Source organism: Gobius niger (assembly GCF_951799975.1).
Source record: "Gobius niger genome assembly, chromosome: 2".
Taxonomy (NCBI): domain Eukaryota; kingdom Metazoa; phylum Chordata; class Actinopteri; order Gobiiformes; family Gobiidae; genus Gobius; species Gobius niger.
The window spans coordinates 19,075,298-19,092,127 of record NC_136853.1 but is presented as its reverse complement, the minus strand read 5'-3'; the positions used below and the strand labels follow the sequence as shown (position 1 = coordinate 19,092,127).

Sequence of the window (16,830 nt, the reverse complement as noted above, 5' to 3'; positions counted from 1 at the left end):
TGGGGGAACGCATTCCCCCATCTTTCAGTTTTCAGAGTAAAGGATCTGGGAACTATTTTGGAAGATTTGGCAGAGATCTGAGATGATACAATAGTGTTTAGTGAGCGTGTTCCAGGAACTGTTTTGGCCTGTTCCCCGAATTCATCACATCAGTCCAAAAGTGTTCCTGAAACTATTCATTTACAAATCAAGCACTGGAGGGGTTGTTTCTGTTGGTAAGCTATTGTGGCATCTCCAAAAGGAAAAAAGTGAATTAAGAAACATCTTTTGTTAAATAGTGTAGGTCTTCAGTGCATAATTTGAGGCTAACGTGTTGTTTTTTTGTTCTTCAAAGGTGGTGTGAGGATGACCTACCCTGCAGCCTTTGTGCTCATAGCCCAGGGGGACATCCCAGTGGAACAGCCACCACCTGTTTCTGCAGCTCCAGGGCTGATCAGGGAGTCCACCCACTGTAGTGTTCCCCTCACGCCACCCACATCCCCAGAGCAGCCCTGTTCAGGTAACACACACCAGACTGAAATAAAGACCGAAAGCCCCTCTAACTTCAAGTGACATACTCTCTTTTGTAGCGGATAGTGGGTTTGTGACCTCAGTCTCTAGTGTCCACACTCCTGACATCAACATGGGCGTCACAAGCATGAGCCCAAAACATTGTGGGAAGAAAATAACCTGTCAGGTGGTTCATCAGGCCTGGTGGGAGTGTTACCTTAATCACCCACAGTAAGTAAATCCCTGAGTGTTTTTTCAGTTTGGCACAAAAGCTGTTGAGGTGCAGTGATGCAGACGAGCATGTTCTCAATGAGCTGTTTGATCCCTGCAGACGAAATCAACCAACTGATTTGATGTTGAAGAAAGAGGCACCAAATGGTGGAGCCTCCTGGGACTTCAGTGATATGGGGACAAGGACTGTCTGCCAATGCTCCAGGTATCACACAAATGTCACATTAAATATGGGTTTCATCATGTTTCGAATCTAATTAAAGTGAACATTACCAAAGTACTATATATAGTGGCTAGGAGAATAAATTACCTGAAAAATATCTGTTTTAGTATTTTGATGAAAAAATATAAGTTTTGTTTCTGTTGGACTTCCTTCCCACGTTTGTTCTTGTATGTGTTTTCAACACTCAAACTAATTAAAATGGACGTATGTTTGGTGTCATTATTGGTGAGAACCGTTTATTACGACTACTACATTTTTTAGACAATAACAAAATATAATGCCTTCAGACTTAACTGAAATATCGGGACTTAGCCATATTTTTTTTTTTTTAGTTTTGTAACTATAAAAGTCAGTCTCCATAATCTCCCCGTGCAGCCCCTCCTCTCATGGCTGCCAACAGAACAAGACGCTCTCCTCTTCTCGCCCACTTGGCTTGTCAATGAAACTGAATTATGGAAAAAGCATCCCAACTATTCTCTTATCGTTTTTCAGTAGAACATCTGACCTTTTTTCTGCCGTAAATGTGGCACATGTAAATAGGCTCCAAAAATATCAGTATCTATTTGACCAATCGCAAAAAAGTGTTTGGCTGTGATGCCGATCGTCCATGCCCTTCGAGTGTAGAGTAAATTCCAAACTATTGAGCGCACCTGGACATAAGCCACACTAACTAATTTCAGAAAGAAAAAAGAAAATGTACATATATAGGCCGCACTTGTTTATAAGCCATAGGTGTGTATATCCATGTTGTAGCATGTAGCAGCAACACAGACAAGAGTCCCTCCTCTGCCGCTTCATTCTTCTCTCCTCCTCGCTTTTCACAAACATCGTGCTGCATTTTCCACACTTTCACGCAATAGATGGACACCAAGCTACTTATTCAGCCCACTGTGAGTTAAAACTGAGAAAGAGCATAAAGGGATGGTCTCTGTGTAGCGCCGGTATTAAAGTGCTGGTCTCTCCCTGCTCTCACTTTTTGTAGTGTGTAAACGTCTTTTTTAAAGTGGTTCCATTATGATATGAAATATAGCTGTTCTTAATTGTTATATAGCATCTGAGTGGTGTTGTTTTTGTCGTACAGGATTAAGCCTCTGAAGTCCAGCACCACCAGCACATCCACTGCCAACACCCAGACGGGCATTTACACTCAGTCGTCTGGCCTGTACACTCCCTGCACTCCCAAACATAAGACCAGCGACAAGTCAGAGAAGGTTGATAAGCAGTCTAAGAGACAAGTCCTGATCCCCTTTCACCACCGTCTGTCTGCAGCACAGGAGAGTTCTATGGACCAGGACGTCTCCTCAACTCCTCCTCTTGGGCCTTTAGTGCCTTTAGAGCCTCTGGTTTCTCTTCCAACCTGCAACTATTCTAAACCACTATCCAATGACAGAAAAGTCCCAGAATCCATCCTTCATTCTCCTGTCTCTCCTCTTCCTCCCACATTAAGCCCTCCTCACCCAAGGGTGCAGGACCCAGACTTGCTGGACAGGCCTGTGGATGTGGGTGTTTGTTCAGATGGAACTATGGCAATGGGGATGATCACCAGCGAGACAGCTGCATACAGCGCTTTGCTGAGACAGAGGCAGAGTGAAGCGGGCTGGTGGAGAGGATTCAGGACGCCCAAAAGTGACAAAACAGATTTCAAACCTCCTGACCTCCCCCCTGACCTACTGGACAATATGCAGACAGATGCTGGGACTGAGGCGACTCCATTAAAACGGTATGAAAATGAATATGATGACATGAATATGCAATGGTGTTCAAAAGCCTGTCTTGCAGTGGTGAAGATACAAGTAAATCATATTCTAGCTTATGAATGCCACAACAGAAAAAAATATGATCATTTATTTGAACTCTGATTAGTCTAAATGGGGTCTCGGGGTTTCCAACCTTTTTTTACCTTGTAAGCTACTTTTACAAAGTCAAATCGGCAGAGCTACTTGTGTTTTGACATTACTTTAGCATCATATGGAGTGTAGGAAAAGTGCACCCTGGACATTTAATAGATTTATAATTAGATGACAAAACAAATCTATTTTTCATTTAATACTTAGTACTTTAATACATTTTTGTTTTATGTAAATATGACTTTATTTAAATTACATTAGTTTTAGTTTTATTGTTGGAAAAATACCTTAGAAAAAGACCAAACAAATTTGTTTGCTGTGAGCGGCTCACCTCTCCAAGGACCTTGTAGCTTCACTGGGAGCGAGACTCTCAGTCTCTAGCTCGTCTCCACGATGTTGAATAAAGGCAGCCAAATGTGAGATTTCATTCAAATCCATTCTTTGATTACCCACTGCAAAAATAGTGTTTTTTATGTCGAGCTAGTCATTAGGAGCATTTTTTTGTATCGTTAGTAACCACTAAGCTACATGTTGGAGACCCCTGACCGTCATTTGGATCCGCTATAAAATAGCAGTGTTTTGAATACATGATTTACTGTGTATTTCCCATTTCAGACTCTATACCCAGACACAGAGCAGTTTTAAGATCTCTGAAGAGAAAGTGAAAGAACAAGTCCAGACTTTAGGCCTGTACCAAGTGACAGGTGTGGAGCCAGTGCGGGTGCCTGGAGACGATCCCTATGACTTTAAAGAAGGTGACATCGAGTACACGTTCTTGTCTTCCAAAAGACATAAAAGTCAAGGATCAGAGTCCAACAAAAGGGCCAAGGTAGGACCGAATCCAACTAAACTGAAGAAAGTTTAAGTCTTTGAAATAAAGTAAACACTTTTGTGTGCAGTGGCTTAATCATTTTGTATGTCAAACAGGGAGAAGACATAAATGGTGACTCAATATCTGAAGGAAAGGATGCTATGTCCATTTTCAACTCAACTCTAAAGCCAGGTGAGACAATCTGAAGGTTTGCAAGTATTGGAGTATATTATAGTAGATCTAAATTAAATTATTACATATTAATTTTCTTTTCATTTTTCCAGAGGAATCTGAGCAGGATGATGCAGCAGCAAAAGCCAGTCCGTCCCTGACAAGAGAAAAAGATCTGGCGGTCAATATATCAGACTTAGACAACATATTTGATGAAGATGATGAAGAATTTGGGGTAAATTATTATCAAAATACATAAATTATATTTATATTTTTATAGTTTTATATATAATATGTATATATATATATATATATATATATTGTTTTCATAAATGTATTCCTTAATATAGGCTGTTTACCGGAACCAGCACCCCACCAAGCCTCCGGTTTTAGCTGAAGACCGCCCTCTTGTGAAAGAAGGCAGAGTTGCAGTCCCCTATCCATCAAGTGAGTCACTTGGTTCAGTTTTTTAATTAAAACTAGAGAACACGCTAGAGGAGTTTTAGCTCGATATTAACCACGGTTTTACTCTCCCCGAGTTTGGAGAGGTAAGAGTTTCTCACAAACGCTAATTTGTGGCGACAATACGATGTCTGTCAATGTTACTACTATTTGTCAGATCGGAGCCTCAAAAACTACAAATCATAAGTGACAAACATGCTTGATAAATATCAAATATCAGTAACTTTTGTTACTTGCAATTTGATTAACGCTACTGTGAGCAAACTCACATTTGCTATATTTCTTAATAACTTGTCATAAGCTTATCTTAGATTTAATTTGTATAGTTTTTTGGGGGGGGAGAATGCAAAAACCTATCACACTAGCAAATAACTGCTTTTCCACTGCCAGTAAAGGCAGGTTAAATCTCATATTACATTCACCATTACAATTTTAACTCTTCTTAATGAACCTAGTTTAAAGTGATCTTAGAGGAAAGTGTCATGCATGGATCCATCTCACTCCCGGCTCACGACTCATTTTGGGGTTCACACAGAAAACAGGCAGTGTGTTCTTATGTCAAGTCTTGCATTTAACAGAATCCTTTACGTAGTGGCTTTATACAACAGAGAGATCATTACATTGTGGAAAAATGTCTTTATGTGTCTATATTTAAACTTTTATGTAAGTATTGATGCATTTATTTCTTTGCCTTTGTTCAGCAGTAGCAGACCTCCAGCGCATGTTCCCGACTCCACCTTCTCTTGAGCAGCACCCGGCTTTTTCACCCATTATGACATACCGGGACACTCCAAGTCAAGAGCCCCCTTCCCAGAGTGCACCTGGAGAACATCTCCCTCTAGTGCCAGCTCCACAGATGTCTGAACACCGGATGGACTCCAGTGAGAGGATGATGAGTCCGAGACATGAAGATGTCAAGGTGATGCATACGGGCTGTAACAACACATTCATCTGGTATCAACACATCATCAATCATTTGCAGAATAGAGATTTGTCTATTGCATGATCTAGTCAATGGAGTTTTCACTTTTAATCATCTCAGGAATAGGCCACCGTTTTTACATACCAAAATATGTTCTTACCTCACTTTAGTCGAGTTAATATATCCCCGTCTGGTCTTTGTCCGTGCGCTCTGTCACGCAAACGGAGCACATACGCAGCCTCTCCCACATGTCACATAGCTCCGAAAAAGCTCACGATAGAAGCTACCAAGCTCTTCCACGTGTTCCCTATTTAAATAAAGTTACGTGAAGTGTTTTCATGTGAAGTATATTTACACAGAAATGTAACATGTCGATTTTATAAGCAAATAAAAAGGGGGACTATATTGTGAGGCGTAATGATACGAGGAGCAAAACGTCCGCGCAGTAACTCCTAAAGGTTATTGACGGAAGTGAGCAGGGGAAGTCTTTATGAGTTACTGCGCGGACGCTGTGCTCCTCGTATCATTACGCCTCACAATATAGTCCCCCTTTTTATTTGCTTATAAAATCCACATGTTACATTTCTGTGTAAATATACTTCGCATGAAAACACTTCACGTAACTTTATTTAAATAGGGAACACGTGGAAGAGCTTGGTAGCTTCTATCGTGAGCTTTTTCGGAGCTATGTGACATGTGGGAGAGGCTGCGTATGTGCTCCGTTTGCGTGACAGAGCGCGCGGACAAAGACCAGACGGGGATATATTAACTCGACTAAAGTGAGGTAAGAACATATTTTGGTATGTAAAAACGGTGGCCTATTCCTTTAAAACGCTTCTCCTAAACTGTGCTGAGACTGGTTTTAACTTGTTGTCCACATTTTTCATAGAATGTGGGACGCAGACACAATATGTATGTGTATTGTTGTTAATTGTTTGTTTTGTTGTAATTGTATATTTGTTTTGTTCCCACAGCCCATCTTTGGCTGCTCCATGTTTGCACCTCTATCTTATCTCCCGAGCCAGACACTTCCACTCATAAAACTTCCGGAGCAATGTTACTACAGGCCGTCTTGGATGCTCATACCCAAAATGGAGCAATATTCCCCAGTCATGCATCCTCAAGTGCCCGCATATCTCAAAGATGGATACAAGTAAGTTGTTTGGTTGAAAGCAAGTGCATTGATATTGTTCTTGTCATTACTCACTGCACTCTTGGTTTTTAGCAATGTCCCAAGTGTGAACACTCTAACAGACCAGGAATACAACCAAATGAGCGTCAACACAGGCTCCGTGGGCACCACTGTTGGCATCCTCCCCTCACCCGCCACGCCTCGCTTCTCTGTTCCAACTCCCCGCACCCCACGCACCCCCCGGGGCATCACCACCGCCAGCTCAGGGCAGGGCTCAGTAAAGCAGGATGGCACTGAGCTGAGTTCCCCTGTATCCACCCCTTCTACCAGCCTACCTCTCAGCTCTGTGGAGCCCTTCGCCAGAACTGGACCTGCGCTGCCTGAAGCCCACAGTTTGTACTTCATCCTCCTGCTGTCCGACTCGGTCCTCAATGTCTTTAAGGATCGCAACTTTGACAGCTGTTGCATCTGCGCCTGCAATATGAATGTGAAAGGGGCAGACGTCGGTGTGTACATTCCGGACTCCACATGTGAGGATCAGTATCGCTGCATGTGTGGATTTAGTGCCATTGTCAACAGGCGACTGGCTCAAGGAACGGGACTCTTTCTAGAGGATGAGCTGGACATCTTTGGTCGCACATCAGAAGTGGGCCGGTCTGCCGAGAGGAGACTAGCCCTGTGTCGAAGGGATCCATCAATGCACGAGTCGGGATGCAAACACGGGCAGGACACCGCCTCTCCTGCAGTTATGATTCTCCTCCAGGAGCAGTGTTCTCAGCCAATTTCTTCGCTCGCTTCTCTGCAAATGCCCTCAAACTGTTTATGCCATGGCCGCAAGGGTGCGCTGCTCCAAAGTTGGATGTCAGAAAAGCAGTGGGCAGAGGAGAGTGACGCATGTGTGGAGTGCAACAATGCTTTGGAACAGGGGTTGCAGTATGTTGACAATCCGGCGGGAAGTAAATTGGACCAGGCTGTGGTGAGAAGCACAGCGCTGCATCCCTGGCCCCATACCAATGGTGAGATGCACAAATGACACAAAGGAACATCCATGTGATGAATTGTACTCTTTCAACTGTGATATTTTCTCCACTTTCTAGTTGTGGAGATGAGTATGTTATCGTCCCAGGACATGGTACGAATGCTTCTTTCCCTTCAGCCTTACCTGCAAGACGCAATCCAGAAGAAAAGGACAGGACGGACCTGGGAAAACATTCAGCATGTTCAGGGTCCACTCACCTGGCAACAGTTTCATAAAATGGCAGGCAGAGGTTCCTATGGTGAGTCTACGATATATTTAACAATATTAGTTTATTTATTTCACCTCCTATAACAGCATTTCAGCCACTAAATCGTATTTCATTCTTTCAAAAGTGTTGTATATACACGTATATAGATTCTATACATAATTTTAAGCTGTTTTATAAAGGTATTGTGACATTTTTTTGTCACATTATTCAAGGAACAGGCCACCGTTTTTCCATACTGAGATATGTTCTTACATGAGCTTAGATGAGTTGATGTGTACCTGTCTGGGAATTGTGCGTGTGCTCAATCACGCAAAAAAAACAAAGATATTGTTAGCATTTAGCCTCTCCTCCGCTCCTCTATGGGGCCAAACGGGGGTGAAGTTAGAAGTGACCAAACTCTTCCACATTTTCCCTATTTAAGTACAGTTACGTGAGCAGTTACACGATCCAACTATAGTTACACGTATATAGACTATTATGTTTCAACACATTTTTGTCTACAAAGGTTCGGAAGAGTCACCGGAGCCCCTTCCTATACCAACATTATTACTGGGCTATGACAGAGAGCGGGACTTTTTGGCGTTGTCACCTTTAGCATTACCGTTCTGGGAGAAGTTGCTGCTGGAGCCCTATGGAGGACAAAGGGACGTGGCCTATATAGTCCTGTGTCCGAACAGCCCGCCTCTACTGTCTGCAGCTCACACCTTCTTCCAAGAGCTCAGTACTGTTTATGAGGTCTGTAAGAGTCTCCCACTTTCCCCCATATCCATTTGTGCTGTGTGTATGTGCTGCATGCTTTTGCGAAGACAGCAGACTAACAAAACTAAGACCTGGAATAGAAGGCTTTTGTGTTGGCACTCCATTCTATTATATGTTTTGGTGTAATGTATGCACTGGGTCTTCTGTGAGATGACTTGACTGTAATATTTATATTTTACAGACGTGTCGGCTTGGAAAGCACCGTCCTCTGGCGAAAGTGTCCAAAGATGGGATTGTACAAGTGGGTGAAGATGTTGAAACAGAAAAGCTGGATGAACTGGACGTGGGAGAATGGCTAGCAGGCCCATGGACTGGACAGCAGCATGCGGACAACATCAATAAACTGAAACTGTATGCCTACGCTTGCAATAACCTGGGTAAGAATACTTAGCATATGAATCTTAGTAAGTGTGGGTCACACAGCAGGGGATCTCTGACCTGTAGCGTGGGACTTACCAGTAGCTCTCCTGGCCTTTCCAGACACTAGTACCTACCTAAGTCACATAGTCACACAAGTGTCTTTACACATTGAGTTGAGCTGTTTTGGGGATTTAGCTGTAGAGTGCCAACAATCCAGACCATTTTTCATGATATTTGTAGCACCATAGCATATGCTATGTTATAGCTAAGGGCACATGCTATGGCACGTTTGAATGGTGAGGCTCTCAGTAGGTGAGAACCGTTTAATTACACGTGCCTCAGTTCTTGAGAAATCCTGGGCTAAACAGTTTTGATCAAAATCACTAGAAACAGAGATATGTGGCGAAAACGCAGACGCTGCGGCATCTTCCTCCTCAACTTTTTCATTTTCCCTTCCAGAGGACAAACTTCTGAGAAAGGCTTGATAAGACTGCCACCTAATGGCATACCCACGAAATAGACCTGCTATTCACCTGAAGTGTATGATTGGACAGAAATGCAGCAATAACATTCAAATGCTGCGTTGTGATTAAATGCCCAGATGAAATGTCCAGATTGTGACTTTTCACAAGTTTTTATCATCATATTTCAGTTCTGATCATGACAGAACTTCCAAAATCAAACACAAGGTGTATTAGAGTGTCTAGTTTAGTAATTTAAAATAACAGCAACTTTACAATTTTTGCTACAATAAAGTCCCTCCCAGGGTATTAAAAAATCTATTTGTTTTCAGGTCCACAGCTGTCAGCACTTCCTTTAGATGGAAATCTTCTTCTTCCACCTAAAACCCAACCTCCAACAAACCATTCATCCCCAGTAGAGGCCAAAACCTGCTCTGCAGAAAATGAGCAATTACCCGGGGCTGCTGGATCTGACAACACTTCCACACCAACTGGATCCACCTCAGGTCAATCTATAGAGACAACTCAAGCGGCATCTAAAGATTTGAAAGGGGCTTCAAACGTAACAGCACCAGCCAACCTACTAACAGAAACCCCAGAAGTGTAAGACTCGAATGAATTGTTGCCATGAATAAAGTGTATATTATCTATAGAGCTCAACGACTGAGGCTCCGCCCCCCAGTGCTGGAAGCAAAAACCCAGTCAAAATAGACTTTTCAGGAAAAAAACACAAACAATTTGAAAAACCCCAAAAGGGTTCAAAAGAACGATAGCAGCTAATCAGCTATGTGGTAACTCGTGGACATAAAACACAACATTTGAAATGGAAGGTTTATCCACAAACTCTTAATATTTGAATTTTTCTAAAAGTCTATTGCGATTTGTAATAGGATTTTTACTTCCGGCACCAGGCAGAGCCTCCACCGTTGAGCTGTATTGAGACATACAATTTATTTTCTTATTTGTCTTTACAGAACATGTGAGCAGTCCAGAATTGGGATTCCAACACTGCCAGAGTCAGCTGACAGTCACATAAATCCACCAGCTATTGCAGTTTACATCGTAGATCCATTTCTGAGTACATATGGAGCCAGGGGGGATGGCGGAGAGGAGGAAGAGGGAGAAGAGGTTGAGATAGGAAGCATCTGGTTGCTGGGGCTCTTGCGTTGCTATACTGAGATGCTTCAAACTTTACCTGAGACAATCAGACCATCATTGTTGCTACAGGTGGTCCCATGTCAGTACCTCCTTCAACCAGCAAGTGGCGAGAGTCACTTATACCTTCAGCAGCTTAGATCTCTGGCCTTTTCTTGTTACTCTCAGTGTAAACGAATGTTTCCCCAGCAAACTCTTATCAAGTCACTCACTGGCTTTGGACCCGCATCCACCATCAACACAGTCCTAAAAAGTCTAGAGGTAGGTTACACGGCTACACATCTCTTTATTTGATTTAAAACACATCATATTTATTAATAAGAAATGTACCTTGTAGCATGCCAGTCCATTGGAGCTGTACTCTCCTCCATTCATTCTTGGTCCAACTCGATCCAAGCAAGCAGAACCTGGAGAGATTTGGGCAGAGCTTCCACCCAAATTCAATGTGCTCTTCGTTGGGTATTGTCTTTCTCATGACCAGCGATGGATTCTTGTGTCATGTACTGACCAGCAGGGAGAGCTGCTGGAGACTAGCATCATAAACGTTGATGTCCCAAACAGGTATTAGTAATAGCTTTTGGTAAAGCTCAGAGATAATGGTGTGAGAATCAGTTAATGGATCTTTTGTCTTTTTAGAGCACGGCGACCAAAAGTCTCAGCTAGAAAGATGGGATTACAGAAACTCTGGGAGTGGTGTATTGGTATTATTCAGATGACTTCATTGCCATGGAGAATTGTTATTGGTCGCCTGGGCCGGCTGGGACACGGCGAATTAAAAGGTACCATATTATTAACAATAAGTTATGGTAAAACTAATTTTTAATTTTGGAAAATGTTGCTTATTTTGTCTGTTTTCATCAGACTGGAGCTCTTTACTTGGGGAGCATTCCCTTCTGTCAATAGGAAGAAAGCTCAGAGAAACCTGTCGTATGTGTGGCATTTCTGCAGCTGACTCGCCCTCTGTCCTCAGCGCCTGCCTGGTGGCTATGGAGCCACAGGGGTCCTTTGTCATCATGCCTGGTTTGTAGCTTTTTCTGTACATCTGTAGTAGCACCAGCCATGCATAACTATAACTGTGTATGTATGTTTTTAGATGCTGTGACTATGGGGTCAGTATTTGGCCGCAATACTGCCCTGAATCTGCAGACATCTCAGCTCAACACTCCTCAGGATGCTTCTTGTACGCACATTCTAGTCTTCCCCACATCTGCCACCACTCAGCTGGCACCCAGCTCCTATCCCACTGAGGACAATACTGGTATGCACAGCACTATCATAATATTATGGTAATGAAGAAATAACTGAACATCCAAATACAAGTCTCCACATACTGTATATGCAAACATTACATACAATTACAGTGAGGCTTTATTCCTTTTCTTAAATACTGTAAAATATCTTCAGGGTATTTTTTTTTCTTATTACAAGTACTAATTACACCACCAGCAGATGTCAGTGTTGTTCAAAAACAGTAAACACATTTGCAAAGTGAAATTAACTTCCATGCATACAGTGTTCTACAGAGGCTTTATTTATTTATAGTTTATTTCACAATTGTGCACATACAATCAGCAAATCCAACTTACAAACCATCATGTAATGCTACGTTGTGAACAAAAAGCTTCAAGCGCATCAACAGGGGTCCATAACCCACCACCCTGATACTTTGCACATCAGCAAAGAATAGCTTTACCAATTCTCAAAAGATGAATTGGCTGTCAGCAAGCCTTTAATGTTGTCTTTGCTGCTCCCCAGATGACATGTTTGATCTGCCTTTTCCTGATGAACTGGAGAATGACATTGGCCATGACATGATGCTGATCACAGGAAACCTGCACCCTTCCCCCAACACGTCTCCAGTGCCCTCACCGGGCTCACCATCAGGAATGGGAATGGGATCACATTACCAGCACACCAGAGTGAGCCCACACTGTGTAAAATATAGGACAGCTAACAGTGGACTGTACACAAAGAATAGCAATCTTTAAACAGGTGTCACTTAAACTGACAATCATATCTTATGACAAAAGGAAATTATGTATGTTTATTATGTAATTGTGCTTTTATTACAGACACAATGGATGCAGTTATACAAAACATATTTTTCATTTGTCAAAAATGTTATACAGTAGCTACCTTTCTACAGAAATAACTGAGAATAAATAGTATAGCACATTATAATCAAAGAATAACAAATTATTTTGTGCAATCTTAGACCCAGAGTGAGCGATTAATGTCCCGGGACAGTCCACCAGAGGAGCTGAAGCAGCAGCCACTGGCGCTGGGCTACTATGTGTCAACGGCAAAGGCAAATGGACTGCCTCACTGGTTCTGGGCCTCCTGTCCACAAGCGGAGAGCCAGTGCCCTCTCTTCCTCAAGGTACATATAACGAGATTCAAAGTTTGAAGAGGACAGTGTTTTTGAGGTTGTGGCCAGTACAAAGAAGAGCTTTTGGAAATGGAACAGCCTCATAACATTTTGCCAGATGCCTTTCCAGTATCCAGTACTGCTATTGTTACCCTGTCATTGAGCGTACACTTTCGAACAGCCGGTTTATTCGTCTGGCTTCATTTTCTCTCGTGTACCTCTTTGTTTGGCAGTTTCCATTTCCAATGCTTCAGGTATGGGCATCTGGTTGTACCTCTTGGGTACTTGATTCTTCATTACACCTGTCTGAGCCTCTGTCAGTCAATTTATTTCTCTCCGTGCTGCCTTGATGTTAGCCTTCTTTTCCATGCGGGTATTATATCTCATGGTTGCGCTCTCTGAGATCACTGCTGCTGTGGAGAATATCAGCTCATTGGTTTCAGTGATGGTTGATCTTCTAGAAGACCTTCAGATGGTTCTTCACTTAGCCTCTGTGATTGGCTTTGGGGTTGCCCGGTGTTTATTCTTTCAAAGCCAAAACATGCAATCCCAGTTTCAAAAAGTGTGCTGATGATTAGATAATAGATGATTAGAAGAATATCCACACACTAAGTTTTAAGTGATTTTAAAAATGTACTATTTGTTTTTAAAGCCTTTAATGGCCTTGCCACTCTCTGCCTATCTGAACAAACCATGCAGTGCATGGCCTTAAATAAGGCCAAGAGAAGACTATTCTCATTCATCAGTGTAACTGCTGTGGGAAGGAAGCTGTATAGCATCCGAGTTTTGTCATCTTGATGCTATGGCATCTCTCTCCTGGCAGCATCAGCTCAAACATGAGATGGAAGGGATGCAAAGAATCTTTCAAGATAAAGCCTATGACTCTGCCTCTCTTTAGCTGTACAGCAGCTGAATCAGGACACAACCAGTCAGCAGGCTCTCCACTGGGATGGGGAGGTCCACCTTCTTCAGCTTACGGAGGAAATGTTGGGCCTTCTTAATGAACGCCATGGTGTTGTCTCTTGTGATCAGTTTGTCTGACAGATGTATCCCCAGGAACTTGGCGCTCTCAGCCCTCTCCATCTCATCGCTGTTTAATTGTGAGCGGATGTTTTCCCAGATCTCCTAGAGCACCTGCACCTCTTTTCTGTATGCCGAGTCGACTCATCGTTATTGGTAATGAGGCAGACAACAGTAGTATATCTACAAACCTAATGACAGTGCAGGCGTAAGTAAATAATGTGAACAATAACGGGCTCAGGACACACCCTAAAGGTGAGCCTATGCTCAGTTTTATTGTTTAGGATGTTGTGACAGCATAGGTTTAGAAACTTAAAGGTTCAGGGTTGAAGAATGTAGGGGTGAAGAGATGGAAGAGAAGGGAGAGTCAGTAAACAATCTTTGCTTGAACTCGAACCCACAATGCTGTGAATGGAGCAATATTCTACCATAGAAGCCCTTAAAGACACCACTATTACCCATTGCTTTCTCTTTTAACACACTTAGGATTTATTTCGTGGATAATATGCGATTTTGTTTTACTTATTTGCAGTATTATTATAATATGCAGTTCACGTGTCACTTTAACAACGTGAGAACTCCATATATCAGATGATCAGATTTTTGGTCTGCACATAAACGTAGACACTGAGCTACAGTTGTTTCACTGTCAAAATGGGCTTTTCTTGACGCGGACCTTTGTTGGTCCAACAACATTGGAGCCAGTCACGTTTCTTTGTCTCCCATTGTTGTATGAGATAGGCAGTAGCAGGAAGGGCCTTTCCTAAGGACACCAGACTGGGAGTTGGTATTTGTTCATTCAACTGTATTTCATTATTGTTCATTCCGTGAATAACACTGGTTGATTGAATTAAATGTGGTTCTAGGATGTTTTGTCAAAAGATATGTCAATAATTAAACTGTGTGTTATGCATTTTTATCATCATTTTTTCCTTAAAGCATATTTACAAAAAAAACAAAAAAAACATTCAGAGTCTAAAAGGGCAAATTTATGTGCTTGACCTCCAGGCTTCCCTTCATCACCACATCTCCATAGCTCAGACGGATGAGCTGATGACAGACAAGACCAAGAGGAGCCCTCACCCCCTCGACTCAAAGACCACCTCTGATGTGCTCAGGTACACAAACCTCCTGATCCTTTAACCACTCAAGTCATGAGAGAATGTGGATTAAATCACTTATTTCTCTTCTTCACATAGGTTTGTTTTGGAACAGTACAATGCTCTTTCCTGGCTCACTTGCACTCCCGCCACTCAGGACCGTCAGTCCTGCCTGCCGGTCCATATGGCTGTACTTATACAGATGTACAATGCAATTCTGAACATGCTTTAGCTGTGTGGGATTGAGGTCCATTTATTCGACTATAGGTCTGTCTGTCCCCCCCCCCCCTCGTAATGGGCACTAGAGGGCACCAAAGCACTTCTGTTGATTTTAATTTTTACATTTTAAAATTTTTACTTTTTAAAAATAAATCTAAGAGAAGATGAGGGAAGATGAACCTTTACTCACTTACTGGAATGTCATCAAAGAGAAGAATGGAGTGCTCTAAACAAATACTCTGGTTATTCATAGCATGAAAATAGAGTTTTATTTGTAAAACCTGTCCTTGCATCAACAGTTCTATAATGAAATGCTTAAATTGACCACTTATGGTCGTTGATGACATGCCTGAAAACAACAGTGCTCTGTTACAAAGCCGTGGATGTTCATCCAGGACGTCCCTAAACTCTGGACATGTTTACAGATCACCCTCCATATTGTAAACCAGCAAATTACACCAAAACTCAGCTTTATAACAAGATCTTTTCACCCTTTGTACATAAATTGTTAAATCTCTGGTAAATGTAACCCTTTACTTTGAAAGGGACTTTTAAGTTATTGATATTAACTCCACAAGGAGTGTTTATTGATTATGGCACTTTTTTCTTTTGCCCTTCAAGTGTAAAGAAACACAATATTTGACCTGTTATGTCAAATATGTGCACATTGTAAAATAGAAATAGTTGCATTTGAGACTTATTTTTAATATTTAAATCCAGCAAATTAAAGCCTTGTCAATTAATGCAGAATCTGAAATTTGTCATTTGGATGCAGTTGTAAAATTCCATATTTATACAAATTGTATAGTGTCTTAGAATTTGCATTATATATGTATATATACTTAATTATATGTTTATTACCTCTTCTGTGCTGGCACTTATTTGAGAGTGTTTGGCATAGCCATCTTTTACACGTCACAGTAAGAACAGTATTTTTTATTTTATACAAGAATTGAACATTTCACTTGTAAAATAAATAAAAATCTGATCAAATCAGAAGTGATTGTATTTTTATATTGTGCTGATACAAACAATACACTATTTTGCCTTTTTGCTTATAACTGGTAACAGTCATGAGGCAACTTTATTGGCTCTGACGTTGAATCTACAGATAGCCGTTGCCACGCCTGACGCCTGTATGTCTGCAGTTCAGATCATTCCTCAATGCTGTACATTTCTTGCTAGCTACTTTCATGGTATTATATATATATGTTGTATTTTTATTGGCATCATTGAATTAATTTTATTACAGTCGTGTTGTAAACGACCTTGTTCACAGCACCTTATGCTCAGGCCGATTTGCAAATAAAAAACATTATATTTGTCTTTCCTTTGAAATCTAAAAGAGCCCTGCAGAAGGAGAGACTTTTTGATATTGAATTCATACAATTAACTTAACTTAAATGAACATAAACACTTTGGGGGTTAAATGGGGGCTGCTGGTCCTATTTTGCACATACTCGTTTTGCACATGAGCTAATGCTTGGTAAATGACCCCCTTTGTGTCTGTTCTATTCTCATAAAAAAATCAGCTTAACTTTGTTGCTGAAATCAGGGCGTGCAGTACAGTTGAGATGGTTTGAATGTGCTGCAGGTGATAAAACTGCGTGGGCAGAACTGTCTCTTAGCACGTAGCAACATCAGAATTTTATTACCGCGCTGACAGAAGGTGTGAATCACTAGTTTGCTCCCACATGTTACATGAAGATTATATTTTCCCTCGATTCAGGAAAATCCTTGTCATCATGAACACTGTAGTTGACATAATGATCTGTTGTATAGAAGGTGAGCCATATTCTGCCCAGTTCATTGAAACAAAAAATAATAACATTGAATTGTACACAGATGAGTAG

The 16,830-nt window shown here is 41.6% G+C and overlaps 1 protein-coding gene across 2 annotated transcripts in view; it reads left to right on the top strand.

Moving 5' to 3' along the window:
* The window catches only part of LOC306981268 (mediator of RNA polymerase II transcription subunit 13-like), an 83,239-nt gene extending 68,126 nt beyond the window's left edge, over window positions 1-15,113 (top strand). Inside the window, exons 7-30 of one of the 2 annotated variants that reach the window (XM_079580829.1) lie at window positions 335-499; window positions 570-720; window positions 821-925; window positions 2,025-2,663; window positions 3,406-3,619; window positions 3,718-3,793; window positions 3,886-4,007; window positions 4,123-4,219; window positions 4,939-5,153; window positions 6,131-6,309; window positions 6,382-7,304; window positions 7,386-7,565; window positions 8,041-8,270; window positions 8,476-8,671; window positions 9,448-9,718; window positions 10,090-10,531; window positions 10,608-10,831; window positions 10,907-11,049; window positions 11,132-11,290; window positions 11,364-11,528; window positions 12,026-12,189; window positions 12,486-12,650; window positions 14,667-14,776; window positions 14,858-15,113. In XM_079580829.1, coding sequence (XP_079436955.1) covers window positions 335-499; window positions 570-720; window positions 821-925; window positions 2,025-2,663; window positions 3,406-3,619; window positions 3,718-3,793; window positions 3,886-4,007; window positions 4,123-4,219; window positions 4,939-5,153; window positions 6,131-6,309; window positions 6,382-7,304; window positions 7,386-7,565; window positions 8,041-8,270; window positions 8,476-8,671; window positions 9,448-9,718; window positions 10,090-10,531; window positions 10,608-10,831; window positions 10,907-11,049; window positions 11,132-11,290; window positions 11,364-11,528; window positions 12,026-12,189; window positions 12,486-12,650; window positions 14,667-14,776; window positions 14,858-14,990 — 5,468 coding nt within the window. In that variant the 3' untranslated portion in view covers window positions 14,991-15,113. Of the gene's footprint in view, window positions 1-334; window positions 500-569; window positions 721-820; window positions 926-2,024; window positions 2,664-3,405; window positions 3,620-3,717; window positions 3,794-3,885; window positions 4,008-4,122; window positions 4,220-4,935; window positions 5,154-6,130; window positions 6,310-6,381; window positions 7,305-7,385; window positions 7,566-8,040; window positions 8,271-8,475; window positions 8,672-9,447; window positions 9,719-10,089; window positions 10,532-10,607; window positions 10,832-10,906; window positions 11,050-11,131; window positions 11,291-11,363; window positions 11,529-12,025; window positions 12,190-12,485; window positions 12,651-14,666; window positions 14,777-14,857 lie in introns of both variants that reach the window. The other variant, XM_079580828.1, reaches the window with a different exon arrangement.
* The last annotated feature ends 1,717 nt before the right edge of the window (window positions 15,114-16,830 follow it).